The sequence below is a fragment of the Ptychodera flava genome, chromosome 21 (genome assembly GCF_041260155.1).
Source record: "Ptychodera flava strain L36383 chromosome 21, AS_Pfla_20210202, whole genome shotgun sequence".
In the NCBI taxonomy this organism is placed as follows: Eukaryota; Metazoa; Hemichordata; class Enteropneusta; family Ptychoderidae; genus Ptychodera; species Ptychodera flava.
In genome coordinates, this window is record NC_091948.1 from 938,933 (window position 1) to 963,977 (window position 25,045).

Below are 25,045 nucleotides of genomic sequence, written 5' to 3' on the forward strand. Positions count from 1 at the left end.
TTTGGCATTTTCTGCAGGCTACTACAATTCACAATCACCATCTAAATATTGCCAGGCAGGAAATGTGCAGATAATCGTTACAGGAAGAATTAATTTGATAATTACAGTAATGAATTGATTTAATTAACGTCAAATCTCAATGTAGTCAGTTTAATAGAAAGACCAGCAAACTTACTAGGATTATCAGTCTGATCAGTTCAATAGAGTTAGTATTCTTCAATTGTTTCGATGACAAAGACTTATCACGGTACCCTGAATTTGATAAATTTCGTTTGCATCTTTCAAAAGCAAAGTCTGCCAGCATTCTCACTACTAGAGTTATATCAATAGTTATTTAATTTGTCAATTACAACGTCATGGATACGATTATGATTTCAATTGGCAAAGTCACAATGGTTTTGATATATTTTTTCTTAAGTACAGGTCAGTAGTAGCGGCGGGTGGTGTGAAAGAAGGGCAAGGCCATAATCAATGTTAGCTTTGGAATCGAACTCACTGGGAATTCTCCTTCATAGGGAAATAATTACATAATTTTCCAGATTCATTAAAATTCCTGCGTATTATAAAGTTTATGTACCTGATTGGTAGATGTACATGGCTGATGTGTTACATGATGTCAATCTCTGGTACATATGCTAAAGTCAAAACTATTTGACAGCATAGCTTTGCTAATCATTTGTCTTTCAGTTTCTGTTGTGTTACTGAACCATGAACTGTATCATGTATCAACTGTCCTTCAGTTGTGTTGTACCAAACCTCAAAATATGTCATATATCAATTGCCTTTCTGTTTCTGTAGTGGTACCAAACCACACAGAATGTTACATAAAGTCTTTTAGTTCTGTTGTGGTACCATCCATGAAATGTACAACATGAAAGCCTTTGCTCTGCATCGTTGCAAATCTTTACAGCATGTAACAAAGTCGCTGGCTAATTACAAAGGGAAATAGCAATATGCCTCGCAATACAGCTGGGTAATTTGCTAATTACGTGTCATATTTCCAGTCGCGCTCGCTGTAAAACTGTTTGCAAGTATATAAATTCAGGCGACAATACTTAACAGCTCGCCAGTGACATAATGGGGAAACCATATGAAATACTATTTTCTATCATTTTCCAGGACCAGAGGAAGTGAACAATTTAGTTGTTCAAATCACCAACTTTTTGGCATTGTCAGTCTGTTATTTTCTAATTTCTTAGATGCACTTTGCAACGAATTTTAGACTTTTCAAACAAAAACCCAGTCTATTAAAAATCTTCAAAATATATACAATTTCAATTTGCTGTCCACTCTGATTGCACATACTCTTCCCTGCCTTTTGATTTTTCATATAGTATTAATGCAGCATGCATCATTTTCATATAGCAACAGGCATTGTCTAAAACTTTGAACTAAAAATTAATGTCCATCCCGCATTGCGCACTGTTCTGAAGACATTTAACATTATGTATTGTCTGAGAAAGATGAAAACAAATTTACAGAACTATGTGCCTTTAAACTGAAATACTTTTACTCAAACATTCCTCGAGGAATCTTTCAAACAATCTCTTACCAAATCAAGAATAAAAATCAGGGGTCACCCAACCACTCTCTTACCAAATACGGATAGTTTTCAATCGGATTCGAACCCATAACATACGGCATCAGTCGCCTAGCTGAGAGGCCTGAGACAGAACCAGTCGGCTAAATCTCCACTCCCAAAAACAGTGGTTCAATAGCCGGCTAAGTTGTTACATTTTTCTGACTGAGACCTTTCAACACGTTGTAGAGTTCGTGAAGCACTCACGCACGCATGCTCACTATCATACATCGCACATACACACTTTATCGAAGCGAAGAACGAATTTCATCGCTTTAACTGGGCGAACGATAACCTCGGGGACAATTCTGTCCACCAGCAGTGTTACCGACCCAGGACAGAAAATACGGATAGTTTTCAATCAAGAATGAAAATGGGGGTCACCCAACCACTCTCTTACCAAATCAAGAATTAAAATCAGGGTCACCCAACCACTCTCTTACCAAATCAAAATAAAATCAGGGGTCACCCAACCACTCTCTTACCAAATCAAGAATGAAAATCAGGGGTCACCCAACCATTCTCTTTCCAAATCAAAATGAAAATCAGGGTCACCCAACCACTCTCTTACCAAATCAAAATAAAAATCGGGGGTCACCCAACCACTCTCTTACCAAATCAAGAATAAAAATCAGGGGTCACCCAACCACTCTCTTACCAAATCAAGAATAAAAATCGGGGGTCACCCAACCACTCTCTTACCAAATCAAAATGAAAATCGGGGGTCACCCAACCACTCTCTTACCAAATCAAGAATAAAAATCAGGGGTCACCCAACCACTCTCTTACCAAATCAAGAATGAAAATCGGGGGTCACCCAACCACTCTCTTACCAAATCAAAATAAAAATCAGGGGTCACCCAACCACTCTCTTACCAAATCAAAATGAAAATCGGGGGTCACCCAACCACTCTCTTACCAAATCAAAATGAAAATCGGGGGTCACCCAACCACTCTCTTACCAAATCAAAATGAAAATCGGGGGTCACCCAACCACTCTCTTACCAAATCAAGAATAAAAATCGGGGGTCACCCAACCACTCTCTTACCAAATCAAAATAAAAATCGGGGGTCACCCAACCACTCTCTTACCAAATCAAAATGAAAATCGGGGATCACCCAACCATTCTCTTTCCAAATCAAAATGAAAATCGGGGGTCACCCAACCACTCTCTTACCAAATCAAAATGAAAATCGGGGGTCACCCAACCACTCTCTTACCAAATCAAGAATAAAAATCAGGGGTCACCCAACCACTCTCTTACCAAATCAAGAATGAAAATCAGGGGTCACCCAACCATTCTCTTTCCAAATCAAAATGAAAATCGGGGGTCACCCAACCACTCTCTTACCAAATCAAAATGAAAATCGGGGGTCACCCAACCACTCTCTTACCAAATCAAGAATAAAAATCAGGGGTCACCCAACCACTCTCTTACCAAATCAAAAATAAAAATCGGGGATCACCCAACCACTCTCTTACCAAATCAAAATGAAAATCGGGGGTCACCCAACCACTCTCTTACCAAATCAAAATAAAAATCAGGGGTCACCCAACCACTCTCTTACCAAATCAAGAATGAAAATCGGGGGTCACCCAACCACTCTCTTACCAAATCAAGAATAAAAATCAGGGGTCACCCAACCACTCTCTTACCAAATCAAAATGAAAATCGGGGGTCACCCAACCACTCTCTTACCAAATCAAGAATGAAAATCGGGGGTCACCCAACCACTCTCTTACCAAATCAAAATGAAAATCGGGGGTCACCCAACCACTCTCTTACCAAATCAAAATAAAAAGCCGGGGTCACCCAACCACTCTCTTACCAAATCATGAATAAAAATCAGGGGGCACCCAACTCTCTCTTACCAAATCAAAATGAAAATCGGGGATCACCCAACCATTCTCTTTCCAAATCAAAATGAAAATCGGGGGTCACCCAACCACTCTCTTACCAAATCAAAATGAAAATCGGGGGTCACCCAACCACTCTCTTACCAAATCAAGAATAAAAATCGGGGGTCACCCAACCACTCTCTTACCAAATCAAGAATGAAAATCAGGGGTCACCCAACCACTCTCTTACCAAATCAAGAATAAAAATCAGGGGTCACCCAACCACTCTCTTTCCAAATCAAGAATAAAAATCGGGGGTCACCCAACCACTCTCTTACCAAATCAAGAATAAAAATCGGGGGTCACCCAACCACTCTCTTACTAAATCAAAATGAAAATCGGGGTCACCCAACCACTCTCTTACCAAATCAAAATGAATATCGGGGATCACCCAACCACTCTCTTACCAAATCAAAATGAAAATTGGGGGTCACTCAGGTATGTTAATGCATTGGCATAGGCATACATACACGTAAAATCAGTTTGAACATACTTTTTAATCAGACCTGGTCAGAAAATTGTGAAAATTGCCAAAAATATGTTTCGCATTTGATTAAGTTGAAATTTATCATAACATATTACCTAAGTCAGGTCACGTGACCATAATCTGTTATTTTCCCGCCAAAATTGTATATTGCAAATAACTGAATATTCCAACCGCTAAACATCAAAATATTTAAAATATTATGACCAATTAATGTAAAATGGGATGGGAACTTGTGTTAGAACTAGTGGCAGATGCAAAATTATTGAATTTTGAATAACATTTCTTCACAAAAAACAACAAATACAATATTTTTGACGTTTTACATGAATATTTTGAATATCAGAAAGAAGTATAGATAGAGTTTCATGAGTGCCATGTATTTTTGAAAGAATATGATAGATGTTGTTTCCGAAAGTGCAAAGAAATCAAGAAAATTTAACGGGTTACGGTGGAATATTAAAATTAATAAAGACGTAATTTTGGCGGGAAAATATCAGATTTGGTCACGTGACTCAACTCGTCAAGATTTATGCAGACATTTTTTTAAAGGATTTAATAATTCCAATAATTAGGCCAAATATCAATCAAATCTGGTGGTTTTTAAAGATAATTGATCATTTTCTTACTTTTGGGCTTGATGGGTACAAACACCAGTGCATTAACTTACTTGAGCACCGAACCAAACTCTTACCAAATCAAGAATAAAAATCTGGGGTCACCCAACCACTCTCTTACCAAATCAAAATGAAAATGGGGGTCACCCAACCACTCTCTTACCAAATCAAGAATGAAAATCGGGGATCGCTCAACCACTCTCTTACCAAATCAAGAATAAAAGTCAGGGGTCACCCGACCACTCTCTTACCAAATCAAGAATGAAAATCGGGGATCGCTCAACCACTCTGTTACCAAATCAAGAATAAAAGTCAGGGGTCACCCAACCACTCTCTTACCAAATCAAGAATGAAAATCGGGGATCGCTCAACCACTCTGTTACCAAATCAAGAATAAAAATCAGGGGTCACCCAACCATTCTCTTACCAAATCAAAATGAAAATCAGGGGTCACCCGACCACTCTCTTACCAAATCAAGAATGAAAATCGGGGATCGCTCAACCACTCTGTTACAAATCAAGAATAAAAGTCAGGGGTCACCCAACCACTCTCTTACCAAATCAAGAATGAAAATCGGGGATCGCTCAACCACTCTGTTACCAAATCAAGAATAAAATCAGGGGTCACCCAACCACTCTCTTACCAAATCAAAATGAAAATCAGGGGTCACCCAACCACTCTCTTACCAAATCAAAATAAAAATCGGGGGTCACCCAACCACTCTCTTACCAAATCAAGAATAAAAATCAGGGGTCACCCAACCACTCTCTTACCAAATCAAGAATAAAAATCAGGGGTCACCCAACCACTCTCTTACCAAATCAAAATGAAAATCGGGGATCACCCAACCATTCTCTTACCAAATCAAAATGAAAATCGGGGATCACCCAACCATTCTCTTACCAAATCAAGAATAAAAGTCAGGGGTCACCCGACCACTCTCTTACCAAATCAAGAATAAAAATCAGGGGTCACCCAACCACTCTCTTACCAAATCAAGAATAAAAATCGGGGGTCACCCAACCACTCTCTTACCAAATCAAGAATAAAAATCAGGGGTCACCCAACCACTCTCTTACCAAATCAAGAATGAAAATCAGGGGTCACCCAACCACTCTCTTACCAAATCAAGAATAAAAATCGGGGGTCACCCAACCACTCTCTTACCAAATCATGAATACAAATCGGGGGTCACCCAACCACTCTCTTACCAAATCAAGAATAAAATCGGGGGTCACCCAACCACTCTCTTACCAAATCAAGAATGAAAATCAGGGGTCACCCAACCACTCTGTTACCAAATCAAGAAACATAGGGCCAAAGTCCCTGAAGCTACTATAGACATGGATACAAAATTAAGTATTTCCTTACTGTATGAAATTATCTCACTAAGGTCATCCTACGGACAAGTAAACTAAATATTAAAGCTGTCTGACCAGCGGTTTTGAAAGAACAAGCAACTCAACAGTTGACAGAGCTCTGTGAGTTATGTAGAGAATAACCTTTTGTGACACATGTATTGATGAAGAAGGTGGATATCTTTGATTAACATTGTGAGTTCTGTTTAATAAGTTGAGACTGTACATACTCAGAGAAAGCACACTGAAGAGACAAAGGTTTGAAACTTAAGAAGTTCAAGGTCATCAAAAGCATTATAAGGAATCATGTTACACTTTCATTGCACTGTTTACACAGATTGCATAATTGCTATAAATAGCACATGAGGAATCTTTATACAGCCCAGCTTTACCATAAAAACCCTATCACTTTGACCACTCTTTTAATTGACCACTCTATTTTTTTCCTCAAAAAGTAATTTTATTTTATCCTTACCAAGTCAACCATAAATGGAAATTAGAACTTTCTCTATCTCTATCTCTATCTCTATTGACTATTTTGAGCAATTTCTTTTAGATAACATACAGGGCACAATAAATGACGGTTCAGAATATGTCAAAGTTGGGATTCAGGAAAGTTGCCTTTACATGTTTTAATCCTCCAAGATGGTAAGCATTTCACTATGAACTGTCAAAAAAAGTTGAACTTTCTGATAATTCTACACTAAAATTATTTTGGCTTTGATGATTTCCTAATTAATTCAATTATTTAAAATCATATTAATTATTTTTTTCTGGGTGAATTGATAGGGTTTATACAGTACAAGAATTACATACAATGTAAGTCAAATTTTGACCAAAATGACAAAAAATTCCTTAAAAATACAGATTTGCATATTTCATCACAATTTGAACAAGTCTAAGTTGGGTTACCCCTAGGGACCTGTATACCAAATAACAAAGCTGTCTGACCAGCGGTTATGAAGAAGAAGATTTTTTACCAAAAACACCTTTTTTGGCATTAATTTGCCTATTTTCAACAATATCAAAAATTAAAAAAATAGTTTCTCAAAATCATATTTTTCATCTACACAACAAATATCAAATCAGTAAGTACTGCGGTTCTCAAGATATTTGAGTGGACGGACGCCTCACAAACGGACATACATACATACATACATACATACATACAGACTGACGCCGGACGCCGGACGGATACCCATCCCATAGCTTCTATAGACTATAGTCTGTAGTAGCTAATAACAAGCGACCTAGCGGCCGATATAGCTCCGCTGTGTTTATGTAGAGAATAACTATTTTTGACACATGTTGATGAAGAAGGAGGAAATCTTTGATAGCTCAATGCAGTGGCCAGAAAAAAGTGGCTAAAATAAGCTGCAAAAATACACAATTGAAGATTCATCATACTTTGAATATATCACATCGGATCATCCCTAGGAACATGTCAACCAAAGCTATCTGATGAGTAGTGTTTTGAGAATAAAATTTTCTGACCAAAAATGGCAACAATTGCCCCCCCAAAATAAAAATTGCAGATTTCATCATAATTTCAAAAGATCAAATTGAGTTCATCTATAGAAACCTGTATACCAAATTTCAAAGCTGTTAGACCAGTACTTTTTGAGAAACACATATTTTGACCAAAATGGAAAAATTGCCACAAAATTCAAAATTGCAGATTTCATCATTATTTCAATAAATATCATGTAGTTCATCTATGGAAACCTGTATACCAAATTTCAAAGCTATCAGATGAGCATTGTTGAAATACACATTTTTTGACCTAAAATTGCAAAAATTGCCCCCAAAAATACAAAATTACAGATTTCAGGAGAAATTAAATATATATTACTTAGCTCATCTGTAGGAACCTGTATACCAAATTTCAAAGCTATCAGACCAGTACTTTTTGAGAAACACGTTTTTTGACCAAAAATAGCAAAAATTGCCCCAAAATTACAAAATCGCAGATTTCATCATAATTTCTACAAATATCATTAAGGTGATCTGTAGGAACCTGTATACTAAATTGCAAAGCTATCAGATGAGTACTTTTGGAAATACACATTTTTTGACCAAAAATGGCAAAAATTGCCCCAAAAATACAAAATTGCAGATTTCATCATAATTTCAATACATATCATTTAGTTCATGTGTAGGAACCTCTATACCAAATTTCAAAGCTATCAGATGAGTAGTTTTGGCAATACACATTTTTTGACCAAAAATGGCAAAAATTGCCCAAAAATACAAAATTACAGATTTCATCAGAAATTCAATATATATTACTAAGTGCATCTATAGAAACCTGTATACCAAATTTCAAAACTATCAGACCAGTACTTTTTGAGAAATACATTTTTTGACCAAAAATGGCAAAAATTGCCTTAAAAATGCAAATTTGCATATTTCTTCACAATTTGAACAAATCTTAAATAGATCATCCCTAGGGACATATGTACCAAATTTCAAAGCTATCTGACCGGTAGTTTTGAAGAAGAAGATTTTAAAGATTTTTTTTACCAAAAATGACAAAAATTGCCTTAAAAATACAAATATGCAAATTTCACCACGATTTGAAGAAATCTGACTGAAGTCACCATAAGTAAACTGCATATATAATTTCAAAGCAATCGGACAAGCGGTTTGAGAAAAGAAGATTTTTTTACCAAAAACACCAAAAAATGCCCCAAAAATACAAATATGCAAATTTCACCACGATTTGAACAAACTTAAGTGAGGTCACCCCAAGTGAACCGCATATAAAATTTCAAAGCAATTGGACTTGCGGTTTCAGAGGAGAAGGCAATTGTTGACGGACGACGACGACGACGACGACGACGGACGACGGACGACGGACGACGACGGAAAATCAACCTATTTGATAAGCTCCGCGTCGCTGACAGCGGAGCTAAAAATCGGGGGTCACCCAACCACTCTCTTACCAAATCATGAATACAAATCGGGGGTCACCCAACCACTCTCTTACCAAATCAAGAATGAAAATCAGGGGTCACCCAACCACTCTCTTACCAAATCAAAAATGAAAATCAGGGGTCACCCAACCACTCTCTTACCAAATCAAGAATGAAAATCAGGGGTCACCCAACCACTCTCTTACCAAATCAAAATAAAAATCGGGGGTCACCCAACCACTCTCTTACCAAATCAAAATGAAAATCGGGGATCACCCAACCATTCTCTTTCCAAATCAAAATGAAAATCAGGGGTCACCCAACCACTCTGTTACCAAATCAAGAATAACAAGTCATCGTTGATGACACAGTCCCCACTTGTTAATCGGTACTTTGATTACACTCAAAGAGGATAGAGTCCTCTTCATTAGGTCTGTGATAAAAATACTTTTGAATGAATTCGCTTGATACATGTCTGAGTTATGGTTCAGGACATGAAAAAAATCGTAACAAAAGGTCGCACAGCGGCCATATTGGATCGCATCACAAAACAAATTGATGTGCATAGCTATGACATTGGTCGATGTCCTTGTACCAACTTTGAATAAAATTGGTCAAAACATGCGGATATGCCTGAGAAATGGCTCTGTACATGAAAAAATCGTAATAAAATGGCCGCCTGGCGGCCATATTGGATCGTATCACAAAACAGATTGACGTGCATATGTATGACATAGGTCAATGTCCTTGTACCAACTTTGAATAAAATCGGTTGAGATATGCCTGAGTTATGGCTCTGTACATGAAAAATCGTAATAAAATGGCCGCACAGCAGCCATTTTGGATCGTATCACAAAACAAATTGCCGTGCACAGCTATGACATTTGTCAATAAGCTTGTACCAACTTTGAATAAAATCGGTTGAAACGTGCCTGAGTTATGGCTCTGTACATGAAAAAATCGTAATAAAATGGCCGCCTGGCGGCCATATTGGATCGTATCACAAAACAAATTGACATGCATATCTATGACATTGGTCAATGTCCTTGTACCAACTTTGAATAAAATCGGTTGGAACATGCCTGAGTTATGGCTCTGTACATGAAAAAATCGTAATAAAATGGCCGCCTGGCGGCCATATTGGATCGTATCAAAAACAAATTGACGTGCATCTGTATGCCATATGAAGTAATCCTTGTATTAAGTTTGAATGAAATCGCTCCAGGCATCTCAGAGATATCTGCGTGAACGGACGGACGGACGGACGGACGCACGCACGCACGCACGCACGGACATGACCAAACCTATAAGTCCCCCCGGACGGTGTCCGTGGGGACTAAAAATCAGGGGTCACCCAACCACTCTCTTACCAAATCAAGAATAAAAATCGGGGGTCACCCAACCACTCTCTTACCAAATCAAGAATAAAAATCGGGGGTCACCCAACCACTCTCTTACCAAATCAAAATGAAAATCGGGGGTCACCCAACCACTCTCTTACCAAATCAAGAATAAAATCAGGGGTCACCCAACCACTCTCTTACCAAATCAAGAATAAAAATCAGGGGTCACCCAACCACTCTCTTACCAAATCAAAATGAAAATCGGGGGTCACCCAACCACTCTCTTACCAAATCAAAATGAAAATCGGGGGTCACCCAACCACTCTCTTACCAAATCAAAAATAAAATCGGGGATCACCCAACCACTCTCTTACCAAATCAAGAATAAAAATCAGGGGTCACCCAACCACTCTCTTACCAAATCAAGAATAAAAATCAGGGGTCACCCAACCACTCTCTTACCAAATCAAAATGAAAATCGGGGGTCACCCAACCACTCTCTTACCAAATCAAGAATAAAAATCAGGGGTCACCCAACCACTCTCTTACCAATCAAAATGAAAATCGGGGGTCACCCAACCACTCTCTTACCAAATCAAGAATAAAAATCAGGGGTCACCCAACCACTCTCTTACCAAATCAAGAATGAAAATCAGGGGTCACCATGCAAATTTTAGTACCACAGACACAAATTTCCCGACATTTACAGATATTTGGAATTCCAAATGAGTGCCATTGCCGTATTAACTCAATGGAGAAAAATTAATTTCTGCAAAACTAAGATGGTATGAAGTTTACTTATTCCAAGAGGTTTAAAATGAGCCAAAACAAGCAGTAGATTAGAAAAGTTTTGGAAAAAATTGACAGTCTGAATAACCAGATATGAACTGAAAATGTTCACGAGCTACATTATATACCGGTTATGTGTAAATTTTAACCTTTGCCACATGTTTGCAACTTCACTGAAAGTAGTATGATCAACGTAATGAACAATAATCACCGCTGATTAATTCTAAAAGGTCATGAAGTATACAAATATGTAGTTAGTTGAAATAAAAATATTAAAGTTCTTTGACTGCTGTCTTTGTATCACAATTTTATATAGCAAGTGTAATGTTGTATCATGGTATCTGCAATATATGTAGCAAGTTTTGTCAACTGTGGTCAATTCAATTAATATATATATCTCTAATTAGGACAGTTCATTAAATATGCAAATTAGGAATTGGCTGAAGAGAAAATGCTTAATGACTTTCAATAATATTGTATTATAGTGTCTTTAATGTACACAGCAAGTTTCATCAATTTTGATCAAGTCAATTCACATAAATATCCCTAATTATGAAAATTCATTTAATATGCAAATTAGGAATTGGTTGAATTAAAAATGTCTTTTGACTTTCAATAATGTTATATCACAGTATCTTTGATGTATATAGCAAGTTTCAACAACTACAATCAAGTTAATTCAGATATACCAGTATATCCCTAAATGGGAAAGTTCATTAAATATGCAAATTCGGAATAGGCTGAAGTAAAAATGCTTAAAGACTTTAAAAAATGTTGTATCATAGTAGCTCCAAATACATGTAGCAAGTTTCATCAATGTCAGTCCAGTAAATTCAAATATATATCCCTAATTGGCAAAGTTCATTAAATATGCAAATTAGGTATTGGCTAAGGTTAAAACGGTTAATGACTTTCAATAATGTTAAATAATAGTATCTTTAATATACATACCAAGTTTGGTCGAGTTTGATCGAGTCAAATCAGACACATATCCCTTATTAGGAAAGTTCATTAAATATGCAAATTAGGAATTGGATAAAGTTAAAACGCTTAATGACTTTCAATAATGTTAAATCATAGTATCTTTAATATACATACAGGGTTTGGTCAAGTTTGATCCAGTCAAATCAGACATGTATCCCTAATTAGGAAAGTTTAATAAAATATGCAAATTAGCAACTATCTTTCATGTCACCCTTAATGCTTCCCACTGCTGATATATCTTGGTGTGATCGACATTTGTAGCAAATCTCATCAAATTGTGTGTAGTCGTTTTTAATGTATATCCGTTTTTTCTAAAATCATTAATTATGCAAATAAGCAAAAAGTATGCAAGCCACACCCACCAAAAACTAATCAGTCCTGCCAATTGCTAATTGAATATATGTACCAGATTTGATTCTGATCTGATAAGCCGTTTTTGAGATATTGGACCAACAGACAGACAGACAGACAGACAGACATCGCTGCAACATATGCTCACGTGTGTAAACACGTGAGCAAACAAAACTGACCGCCACACTCGATACTTAAACACTTGTCCACTGTGGTTATTTCTTTGTTCTGTAATGAAGAGCCATGCATATGACACATGCATTGGCCATCAAAGGTTATTTACAAGTGATCTGTCGGTAAGATTGTAAAGTATGAAGGAATAAGATATGACAGAATGCTGGTACAAACCACAAATATAAATATTACAATGTTATAAATTACACAGATTGCCAACACTCGATAATTTTCCAAGATCAAAATGTTTTATTGAAATGAAAAAAGATTTATACATGATTTCCTATGAAAATACGCTAAGTATTTATCTTGAAATTTTACCAACATTTGTGAGTAATAGTGTTCGATCTGGCATGTTGCCCCACTGAACGATATTGTATGATGCTGTTTTGTATTTCACTTGCAGTTGGACAGCAGATCCCAAGATGTCCTGATGTGATGGAAATAATGAGGCATTATTTCAAGCCTAGTTAATCTTTGCCTGCCAAACATATGTTGGGGGATTTTCAATCCTGAGAGGGTAATATCACTAGAATGCAGCACTGTATATCCACCCCACTCACTTGACTTTGAGCAAATCAAGTAATCTCAACTCCCTGCCCACAAGTTTATTTGCTTGGATTGGTGATTTTGTCATTTCACAGTTCTCCTGAACCACTTATTGCTAAGAGATTCTTGATGATGGTAATAGTCATGACTCCGTACAAATGGTTTCAACTCATCTCTATTTTTGTCATACATTACATACATACAGTTACAATGATTCTGTTTTGTAAACAGCTAAAATAAACAATTTCAAAAGTAAAAAAAATGCCCTATCTCAAGCATAAACAGGTGTCTTCACTTATTGCATGGTGACTAAACACTTTCCTTCATGTTTTGAAGCAAACAAAAAGTAATCTTAAAAATAGTTAAAAGTTAAGTAGATAGAGTTAACGTCACTTCATTTCCTGATTTTGTGATGTTTATCACTGCAACTATGAAACCATTGAAAAGGAATATGATGGCAACAGTTATATTGCTAAGATTTGGTAACCTTGGTAAATGGTTTTGGGTACCCTTGGTGCATATCTGTTTCAATGTAAAATGATTAAATTTGTGTACTCAGGGGAACACAGGTTACATAGCTGTGAAACTGCCCTTGACAGAACAATGAATATGCTTCTGTTATGACAATGCTTGAACATTTTGTGCCGTTGATCATTGACTTCAGCTTATCCTCACATATCAAGAATGCTACCGTCAGAGATGGCACATATTCATACATCAATAATTTTCTGTATCATAGCAATTTCAGATGACAGTTTTTCAGTTTCTGACATGTTTTACCTTTAACCACGATAGTTTGGCCCAAACCCATTGTTATTATGGTGATGGTGGACCTGTTCACAGGGAATTGGGGAAGATCAGGTTGAACTCTGTGTCATGGAAAATGAATCGATAATTTTTTGGACTCATAACAAAACAATCTAAAAGTTATATGCACATTTTCAGTACAGTACAATTATTGTGTGGAACTGCTCAATGTAAATCCTGCTTGATTTTGAGAGTACAGAGTACGTCTGAGATTGAAATCAAATTCTGCATTGTGGGATTAAATTTTAGAGTTTTATACCGCAGAGTAATGATGCAAATTTTTCCATGTATGGTAATCTAGTATATTACACAACAAAAAGTTAAAACTAATCTTAGATTGGCAATTTGTTTGGCCACCATCACAACAATACCCTGTGAATAAAGGATGCAGCGGTGAACTATGGTTCTAAGGCAATATCTATCAGTTGCTGTTACATTGGACAGTATCGTGTTTGTTCTCAAGTTGATTAGAAATTTATTCATACAACTTCGCACACTGGCCAACCCTTCACTAAGATTACTTTTCAAATCTAAGTCTGATAAAATCAGATAAGATCCAACACATGTTACAAAGCTACGAAGTAACTGTACACTGTGTATTTACATCCAATGACTTATTGACCCTGCAGTCAATGATTCACTAGTCAATCTACAGCTAGTCTTGTCAGCATCAGATTCAGACTGTCTGTCATCCTTGTCCTCAGATGAATCCACTGGCTTACATTCTGCAAATTACTTTCCATGGATCCATGGCTCCATGCATGGATTCTTCCCGGCATTGACTCAGTCACTGTCGGAACCTTGAACAGGCACTTTCTTCTTCTTTTTGGCTGGTCTAGGTGGTACTATTTCTTCATCCTGCAATATAACAGACCAACAAATTATTCATAGTTTCATCATAGACCACTATGCATAGTGAACTGACATTTCGGTGAAATTCCAAAATTAAATTTCTTGCACAACCATTGACTTGTAACCACTCTAGTCTCATCAAGAACAATAATGTGAATAATCAAGCATACATTAATGCACAGATTTATCTCATTTTGTACTGAAAAAAAATTATTCATAGTTTCATCATAGACCGCTATGCATAGTGAATCAACATTTCAGTGAAATTCCAAAATCAAATTTCTTACACAACCATAGACTTGTAACCACTCTAGTCTAATCAAGAACATTAATATCAATAATCAGGAGTACACAAATGCAAAGATTTACCTATTTTTGTATTGGAAAAAACTATTCATAATTTCATCATAGACACCATGGATAGTGAACCAACTTTTTAGATGAAATTCCGAAATCAATTTCTTGTACACAAATGCACATTTTACTTCCCTATTCAAGCAAAGTACATTAATTATCAAACATATATAAAATACAGATATAGCATGTTTTGTGGGGGTAAATTGTCAATAATTTGCCTGATAGACTCCATGTATTATGATTTGATATTTTTTGATGAAGCACTAAATCAGCCATATCTTGCCTTCTTATAGTTGCACAAAATAAGGTGACCCTCCCTCAAATGTATGAAATACCATATCTCTTCAAAAATTCTTGCGTGATAAATTGTGACTGTCCCTCCAAAAACACCAGCCCTCCCCTCTGTAATTTGTCCCTAACATAACAATTCAACCAATTGTTACGTAAATTAGCTGATACTGTTTTAGTTATTCCTGGGGAGAAAACCGCAGTGGGGGGGGGGGGGGGGGGGGGGAAGGGTCAAGTTTTAGAATGTCGGACAAGGGGGAGGGTCACATTTTAGACAGGAGTATAGGGGGGAGGGTCACATTTTACGGTACAGGTGGGCGCGAAATTCCCCCGGCCCGTCCCACTGTAATTACTGAAAGCTCCCTGTGATGGGAAATCACATGATCTGTTGGTGGTGGGGGGGGGGTCATGTTTGTGTACTTGGGACAGTAAAGTTATGGCTGTTGGTGTTTTCCATTGCAAGATCAATAGTTAAATTTATCACATGCACACTATAATACAATGTCTGTGTGCCAAATTTGAATGAAATCTGTTCAGGGATAGTTGAGTTGTGGTTCAAAAACATGAAAAAATTGCAACAAAATGGCCACCAGGTGGCCATATCGGATCGTATTGCAAAATAAATTGACATGCATATATATGCCATAGTATTTTATCTGTGTACCAACATTGAATGAATTTGGTTGAGGGATAGTTGAGTTATGGTTCAAAAACATGAAAAACAAGGCAGTATTGCTGAAGGCAATGAGTACTTGGGCCGTGATAGAGTAATTTTGAGAACAATATATACTACTATTCAAATATGGTCTTGAATTTCCTCCTGTCAATTAGGCATTTGATTAACTGGTTATTAAACGAAGCAATGGCATGACAACGGCAAAATATGTCTAGCAACTTTTGTGGAGTTTGAGGCAGGGGTTCTTTATTTATAGTGGAAATTGCTTAAACTCCTTAAATATTCAAATTACAGCAAATTTCTTTTGTTCTCGATGATAGATGTCTAATATTTAGATGGGCATATTTAGATTTCTACCCTATAGTTATCCCTATATACCAAAAATCGGACATCCAGCTCTATTGGCTTGCTCAGAATTAGATATGTGCATAATTAATGAGGTACAATATGTGGTGTCATAAGGTGTCCCATCATACCAAATATGAAGGGTGTAGCACTTGTGGTTACTGAGTTGTGGAGAAATATATATTTGAGGTCAAAGGTCATTGAGGTCACGTGACATTTTGTCAAAATAATTGTATTGCTAAGTTATTCCTATATACCAAAAATCAGACCTCTAGCTCTATTGGCTCGCTAAAAATTAGATATGCGCATAATTAATGAGGTACAATATGTGGTGTCATAAGGTGTCTTATCATACCAAATATGAAGGATGTAGCACTTGTGGTTACTGAGTTGTGGACAAATATATATATTTGAGGTCAAAGGTCATTGAGGTCACGTCACATTTTGTCATAATAATTGTATTGCTAAGTTATTCCTATATACCAAAAATCAGACCTCTAGCTCTATTGGCTCGCTCAAAATAAGATATGCGCATAATTAATGGGGTACAAATATGGTGTCATAAGGTGTCCTATCATACCAAATATGAAGGGTGTAGCACTTGTGGTTACTGAGTTATGGACAATAATGTATATTTGAGGTCAAAGGTCATTGAGGTCACGTGATGTTTTGTCAAACAAATTATATTGCTAAGTTATCCCTATATACCAAAAATCAGACCTCTAGCTCTATTGGCTCGCTCAAAATTAGATATGCGCATAATTAATAGGGTACAATATGTGACGTCATAACGTGTCCCATCATACCAAATATGAAAGGTTTAGCACTTGTGGTTACTGAGTTATGGACAATAATGTATATTTGAGGTCAAAGGTCACCAAGGTCACATGATATTTTGTCAAAATGTCTGAGATATCTGCGTGAACCGATGGACTCACTGACGGATATGACCCAATCTATAAGCCCCCTGGACTTTATCCGTGGGGACAAAAAACTGTGTCACTGCATCCTTTAGGCAATATGAATACGATGAGAAACTAAATTTTTATTTTTCTTGGCCTTATACATGGGAGTCTATGGAGGTGTAAACTAAAAAGGCCTCTAACACGGCCAAATTCGATCGCATTGTGAAACAAATCGACGTGCATCTGTATGGGGTTGGGTACTATTCTTGTGCAAAGTTTGAAAGACATTGACCAGGGCATGTCTGAGATATCTGCGTGAACGGACGGACGGACGGCCGACGGACTGACATGACCAAACCTATAACTCCCCCAGGACTTCGTCCGTGGGCACTAAAAACAACGCAACAGTTATTACAGCTACACTGGCGGTAGGTTCATATCCAGAGCCCCATACGGTCTGCCGCCGTCGCTTGAAAACAATCTCATTAACCTGGCCATACGGGCAACTGTGTATATGTGCAGCTAGCTGGATGCTTGACTTCCCGGAGAAGGCGAGCTGTCACGTTCAAGCTCAGGATTATTTGTCGATCAAATTTCAGTAAATTTACCTTACCTGGATGAATTTTGTCTATAGGCTGAAATTTCGCCGAAGTTTGACAAAATTGCATCGATTTTTCAGGTTCATATCCGACATTTTTGAGTTTTGAGTGCAGACAGAAATAAGTTTTGAGGCAGCATGGCTGCGACCCCATGTTGACCCCTAGCCCTGCGTACGATGCTATGTGCTACAGCTAACACACAGCATCGTACGCAGGGCTAGCGAGAGAGTTGCCGACATCGACGGTTATTTACGAGAAGTGAATAAAGACTGTCATTTTGGAAGCGATCGAGTAGCTGAGGTAGGCTGGGATACGACTTGGGCCCAAGAACGCTGAATTTCGGCAGTAATTTGGCTTTTTACGTCAAGTCCCAAAATGGATTTGAACTGAAGTCACCGACCCTACGTACGGGTCTTTGCAGGGCTGTGGTGAGCGGGGCGATTAGCTGTAGCGGAACACACTAGCATCGTACTCAGGGCTAGTTGACCCCAACGTGAAAATGTGTTCGCGATCAAATCTTCATATATTTTTTTCAGAATTTTCGACAAAATCATTGCTTCTTAAATCTTTTGTAAAATATAAAATACTAAATAAAAATGCGATATGCCATGTTTCCAGATTTCTAAAATATCGTTCGTTGACCGTTCGACGGAATACTCATTTCGCAAACTTGTGACGCATTGAAATTGAATACTGACCGCCAAATAATCTTAATGAGACGAGATCATTCTAGACATCCTCCAAATTATCCAACCATTCGCGTTAGAGTTCAGCTCGCTTAGAGTATCATAACATTCTTCGGCCTTCGTTTAGATCGACCCTAATCTCTCCCATTTAGGAAATAAATACACAAGCCACCTTGACAAAACTTCGTGCACCATCCAGGACCAAACCCACTGCAAATCTGTCTTGACGTCATCATCTCCTTACATGGTAATCGGCATACCGTATTTTTTAGCAAAGGAGACACAGAATACGTCGGAGTATTCAGTTTCAAAACGTATTACATTGTGTGATGTTGTCAAAAACAGGTAATGTTACTGCAGTGGTATAAATTACAAAACACAAAGTTCAAATCAGTTTATTTTGGACTGGCTTTACCCAACATTTCATATTGTTTCTTATGCCAGATTTGACCACGTGCTTACTGGCGACCCCTTTACATGCAAATTTTGTGTCAAATGGTGTGTTCTCCTGGAAAAACAAACGTACGATTTCTATATGAAGGAGGCGAAATTTGCCCTCAAAACTCGAAACCACCCCTTTATGGGGTGTACCTAGCTATTTTGAACGAGCTTCTCGAATCTGCAGCTCTATTTCGAAATGATGGTCTGGTTTTCTCAGCTCAAGGATAAGTGTTCTCCATCGCTGTGGGCATTACTATTCTCAACTGGGGGTACAGTTTCCAGTCGTAATGTTTTTCATTGTGTCCGGGATATAAAACCTTTCCTTATCACTCTTTCACTTTGATTAAGACTAGTCAAGATCTTGTCAGCGATTAAACATGTTTCAAGTTTAAATGTTAAATTCTGGTCTCGAGCCCTCCTGTTCAACCAAACTGAAATTACCCCTCCCACTTTGGCTCGTCCAGTGGGTGTAGCAAGGGTCGTGCCATCGCCTAGGAAACGGAGGGTGCATTAATTGTTGCATTTCGATGCACATTTTGATTATATTCAGAAGATTTTGTGGCAAAAACTCAGATAGAGAAGCATTAATATTCACATCTCACTTATTCAAGACTGGCTGAGAGCAGCACTTCCATTCAGTTAACATCATTACGCCATTTATTATGCCAAGAAAGATGAAGCCAAGACATTTTGCCCTCCCTGGTCTCAGCCAAAATGGTTATACCTTACAGAGTTTTTTCCCACGGAATGAAAACAAATGTACTTGGGCTGAGGCCCAAGTACAACAAGTCATCGTTGATGACGCAGTCCCCACTTGTTAATGGGTACTTTGATTACAGGTCCTCAGAGAGGATAGAGTCCTCTTCATTAGGTCTGTGATAAAAATACTTTTGAATAAATTCGCTTGATACATGTCTGAGTTGTAGTTCAGGACATGAAAAAATCGTAATAAAATGGCCACATGGTGGCCATATTTGATCGAATCACAAAACAAATCAATGTGCATATGTATGACATAGGTCAATGTCCTTGTACCAACTTTGATTAAAATCGGTTGAAATATGCCTGAGTTATGGCTTTGTACATGAAAAAATCATAACAAAATGGCCGCACAGCAGCCATATTGGATCGTATCACAAAACAAATTAACATGCATATGTATGACATTGGTCATCTCCTTGTACGAACTTTAATAAATTTGCTTGATACATGCCTGAGTTATGGTTCTGGACATGATAAAACATAATAAAATGGCCACACGGCGGCCATATTGGATCGTATCACATAACAAGTCAATGTGCATGTGTATGACATAGGTCGATGTCCTTGTACCAAGTTTGAATAAAATTGGTTGAGATATGCCTGAGTTATGACTCTGTACATGAAAAAATCGTAACAAAATGGCCGCACGGCGGCCATATTGGATCCTATCGCAAAAAGAATTGATGTGCATATCTATGACATTGGTCAATGTCCTTGTACCAACTTTGAATAAAATCAGTTGAAACATGCCTGAGTAATGGCTCTGTACATGAAAAAATCGTAATAAAATGTCCGCCTGGCGGCCATATTGGATCGTATCACAAAACAAATTGACGTGCATATGTATGACATAGGTCAATGTCCTTGTACCAACTTTGAATAAAATCGGTTGAGATATGCCTGAGTTATGGCTCTGTACATGAAAAATCGTAACAAAATGGCTGCATGGCGGCCATATTGGATCGTATCACAAAGAGAATTGACGTGCATATCTATGACATTGGTCAATGTCCTTGTACCAACTTTGAATAAAATCAGTTGAAACATGCCTGAATTATGGCTCTGTATATGAAAAATTGTAATAAAATGGCCGCCTGGCAGCCATATTGGATCGTATCACAAAACAAATTGACGTGCATCTGTATGACATATGAAGTAATCCTTGTACCAAGTTTGAATGAAATCGCTTCAGGCATCTCTGAGATATCTGCGTGAACGGACGGACGGACGGACGCACGGACGCACGCACACACGCACGGACATGACCAAACCTATAAGTCCCCCCCGGACGGTGTCCGTGGGGACTAATTAGCAACAATGCCCTGCTGTCATATTGGATTGTATCACGAAATAAATTGATGTGCATATGTATGCCACAGTACTTAATCCTTGCACATAGTTTGAAAAAAATTGGCTCATGGATGACAGAGAAACGGCTGCTGACGGACAGACAGATGGAACCTGATCTATAAGTCCCCGCCGGACTGCATCCGCAGGGACTAAAAATGAGACAAATTTTGCTAAATCTTTCCTCTATGAAACTTTCAACCACTCTCTTACCAAATTATGAATAACAATCAGGGGTCACTGAGCAAATTTTGGTACTAAATTACCAAGCATTTACCAGTATTTGTAATTCAAAATGGCTGCCATCCCTATGGCAAAAGCTAAAATTTTGACATGTAAAAAAACTGAGACAGTATAATGACCCCCAACAAGAGGTAGATCAGAAATGAATTGTAAAAATTTGAGAGTCTGAATATCAGTCTCTGAGGCACATTCTACCTTAGAGGTATACAGTCACCTGTAATCTAAATATGCCCATATATGGTCAAAGGGGCATTCCTTGGTATTCAAAATGCCCATGTGAGGGCGCTGTTTTTAAAAAGCGGCCACCCGCTTAATATCTGTGATTGGTTAGATTTTCTCTTTCCATGGTAACTGTGGCAAAATTGGAACAGGTGACAGTATACCCCTAAGATATGAAACTGGACTAATCATCATACATTGAGAAAGTAATGACTTCAACTTGCATGTACTGTCCCTAACACAGCTTTGAAGAAGCATCAGTTGTGACTTGTACAAAAGTAGCATTGAAGTAACAGCTATGGACAGATAAAATGTGAAAAGTGTCCATCTGATTGTCACATTGTAACATTTGTGAAACATATTGATGTATATATGCAAAAGTCATGGTGTGCTGTTCTCACAGCCCAGGCGACTGTGTTTTTCGACCAGACCCACAGAGTACATTACACCAAAATGGCTCCTTCAAGGCAAAAAAATTGGACGTTCATTCACAAACAAGGTGAGATCACATCTTCACCTCGTAGTGATGTTTGATGCAACAAGTCCATGCAAGTCTGAATGATATCAGACATGTAAAATTAACAATCTGCCATACTTGCAAAAGAGTGATAAAATGTCACACAGCATGGATACATTCATTTGTTTCCAAAATTATTTTTTACATTAATCTAACTGAATGCAGCCTACCTCACTTTCGGATGACGATGATTCCACAACTGTTGTTGTTTTCTGACGGCTTGTTGAACTACCTGTACTGCTGCTACCTCCGCTACCACTTCCTCCACTTCTGGGACTGTAGCTGCCGGGAGATTTCCTTTTACTTCTGGTTGTCCTGAAGCTTTCACCAAGCTCTTCAGTTAGAGCAAACAAGTCACCGTATCTGCATATGAAAACGTAGTCAATTAAGTTACAGTTCCAATCACAAAAATACCCTAAACTTTTGGATACTGACTGTTCATATTGAATGATCAACAGAAAGTGATAAATATTGACCACTTGAAATCAATCATGTTGGTGATTTACACTACACCAGTATTATAAATTTATTACATTGAACAAAACATGACACAGATCATCTGGGAATATACAAGATAAACTGGAAAGCTTAGGGCCTACCAGTCAGGGATTGTTATTAGATTGAAAAGGTGAAAATTCCTAATCATACAAATAAGCACGTTTCAGCAGAATTCGATGAAATCTAAATGAGGTAAACCTAACAATGTGAAATCTAAATCAGAAAAACTAAATTCATGCTACATCTGAATTGACTTGCTGATCCATTTGTTCACACATGATTATGAAGTTGTAAACTGAATTACTAGGGCTAGCTACTCACTTCATCTTCTGGGCATCATCACAGACACCTTGTAAAAGCTGTAAACCAATCAGGAATGCTTCTTGACTGAAAACTAATGCGTATCAAAAACGTGTTGTTAAAAGGTCTCACAGAAAGTTATTCAAATGTTGGCAACTAACGCACAATCTAGATTTTAACAACACAATAATTTTCAACTATGGCTGCTGCAAACATACAAATGTGAAGCACCTGAATTTAATCAACCGCATCCATCACCAAGGACTGAAATACTGACATGTCTACAGAAAACATGGCTTGATAATGGAAATCAAATGATTGAATGCTATGTTTTGGAAGAACAATCATCTATACTTTTGTACATTATTTATTTGGTTCTGTTAACCTCTTCATTCGTAACTACAAAGGCAGCTGGGTATGTTATGAAAAATCTTCTTCACTGGAGACAAAATCACTGATATACAATCCGAACAGTCCATACAAATGACAAGTCCACTGTATGGATTGTTTTCAGTCTACACATCATCCAACCAGGGGAAACACGTACAAATATAGAGTGTTTGCTAGGAACCTAAAACTCAAAATGCAACATCTTTCTGTGTAACTTTTTCACAAAAATATCGTACTAGTCATATCATTAACTTTCTAATCAGAGAATGCACAGAGATTGTACGTCAATCAATGGTAGAACCCTTTGTAAGCTGCGCTGCTGGTATACAGTAATGTTCTGTGTATGAAAACAATTATTTTGATTCAAGGTTCAAAGATATTGCTTTATCAACAGGTCCTGCCAAATTACATGTATGTCTGTTCATGCTACAAATATTGATGTAGCAAAATATATACATTAAAGAAAAATTATCGATGCAAAGAGTCAAGAATGAATATTTTGATTGATCTGGAGATACATCTTGAAGAATGCAATTTGAAAGTGTATAAATAATTAGATTCTAAAGTATACAAATATGCCTTTCAAGGCAGAGCCTTACTGTGTGCAGGATCTAAATGTAAATGGAAGACAAAAATCAACGATATACTTTATTTACCTCTGATCTGAATGCTAAGAACAAATTAAATTGCATGATTTACTGTTGACTATGACTTTGCTCTGAATACTTACAATTACACTGTTTTGTAACTGGTGTCAATCTCAGTGCTTCCAAATGACCTGAGACTTGATCTACCGATGGTAACGGATGTTTTGGAGGCCTGGAAAAAAGATCAAACATAAAATCAAACAGTCAAAAAATAAGTACAATACACAGTCATTAGGAAGTAAAACGTCACACATTTTGCAAAATGACAAAACAACAATCACAAATGAGTATTCTAGTAGGTCAGCAAATTAGGGAATATCATCACTAAAATACCAGTAAAAATAAAGTTTGGAAATCAGTCAACAATAATTTAGCGTATCAGAAGACAAATATGGTGAAAAGTATTAGAAAATGATAGAGATAGTATATTAGCAAGTCGGTAGACAGTAGAGTCAGCAAATCAGTAAACAGCACTGTAAGCAAAACAGCAATTTTCATAATAAACAAATCAGTAAACAATACAGTAAACAAATCAGTATACAATATAGATGGTAAATGAGTTAACAGCATTGTGATCAAATCAGAAAACAGCACAGTAAATAAATCAGTAAACAGCATTGGAAATAAATAAATAAACAGTATAGTAAGCAAATCAGTAAACAGTATTGTGAGCAAATCAGTAAACAGCACAGTAAATAAATCAATAAATCAGTAAATAGCATTGTAAATAAATAAATAAACAGTATACTAGTAGTAAGCAAATCAGTAAACAGTATAGTAAGCAAATCAGTAAACAGTATTGTGAGCAAATCAGTAAACAGCACAGTAAACAAATCAGTAAACAGTATAGTAAGCAAATCAGTAAACAGCACAGTAAACAAATCAGTAAACAATATAGTGAGCAAATCAGTAAAAAGCACAGTAAACAAATCAGTAAACAGTATAGTAAGCAAATCAGTAAACAGCATAGTGAACAAATCAATTAACAGTATAGTAAGCAAATCAGTAAACAGTATAGCAAGCAAATCAGTAAACAGTATAGCAAGCAAAATTAAATATAAGTTATTATTACATATATACTGCTCCATTCCTTGGCATGCATGAAAATATAAATTTGGCATA

The 25,045-nt window shown here is 37.2% G+C and overlaps 1 protein-coding gene across 4 annotated transcripts in view; it reads right to left on the reverse strand.

Moving 5' to 3' along the window:
* Positions 1 to 12,721: 12,721 nt before the first annotated feature.
* Positions 12,722 to 25,045, reverse strand: part of LOC139121056 (integrator complex subunit 3-like) — a 40,988-nt gene continuing 28,664 nt past the window's right edge. For 2 of the 4 annotated variants that reach the window (XM_070685655.1, XM_070685658.1), the window contains exons 29-33: positions 24,996 to 25,013; positions 24,007 to 24,095; positions 22,908 to 22,980; positions 22,259 to 22,451; positions 14,454 to 14,709 (exon numbers count right to left, since the gene is read on the reverse strand). In XM_070685655.1, the coding sequence (XP_070541756.1) occupies positions 14,635 to 14,709; positions 22,259 to 22,451; positions 22,908 to 22,980; positions 24,007 to 24,095; positions 24,996 to 25,013 (448 nt within the window). In that variant the 3' untranslated portion in view covers positions 14,454 to 14,634. Of the gene's footprint in view, positions 14,710 to 22,258; positions 22,452 to 22,907; positions 22,981 to 24,006; positions 24,096 to 24,995; positions 25,014 to 25,045 lie in introns of all 4 variants that reach the window. The other 2 variants (XM_070685657.1, XM_070685659.1) reach the window with 1 other exon arrangement.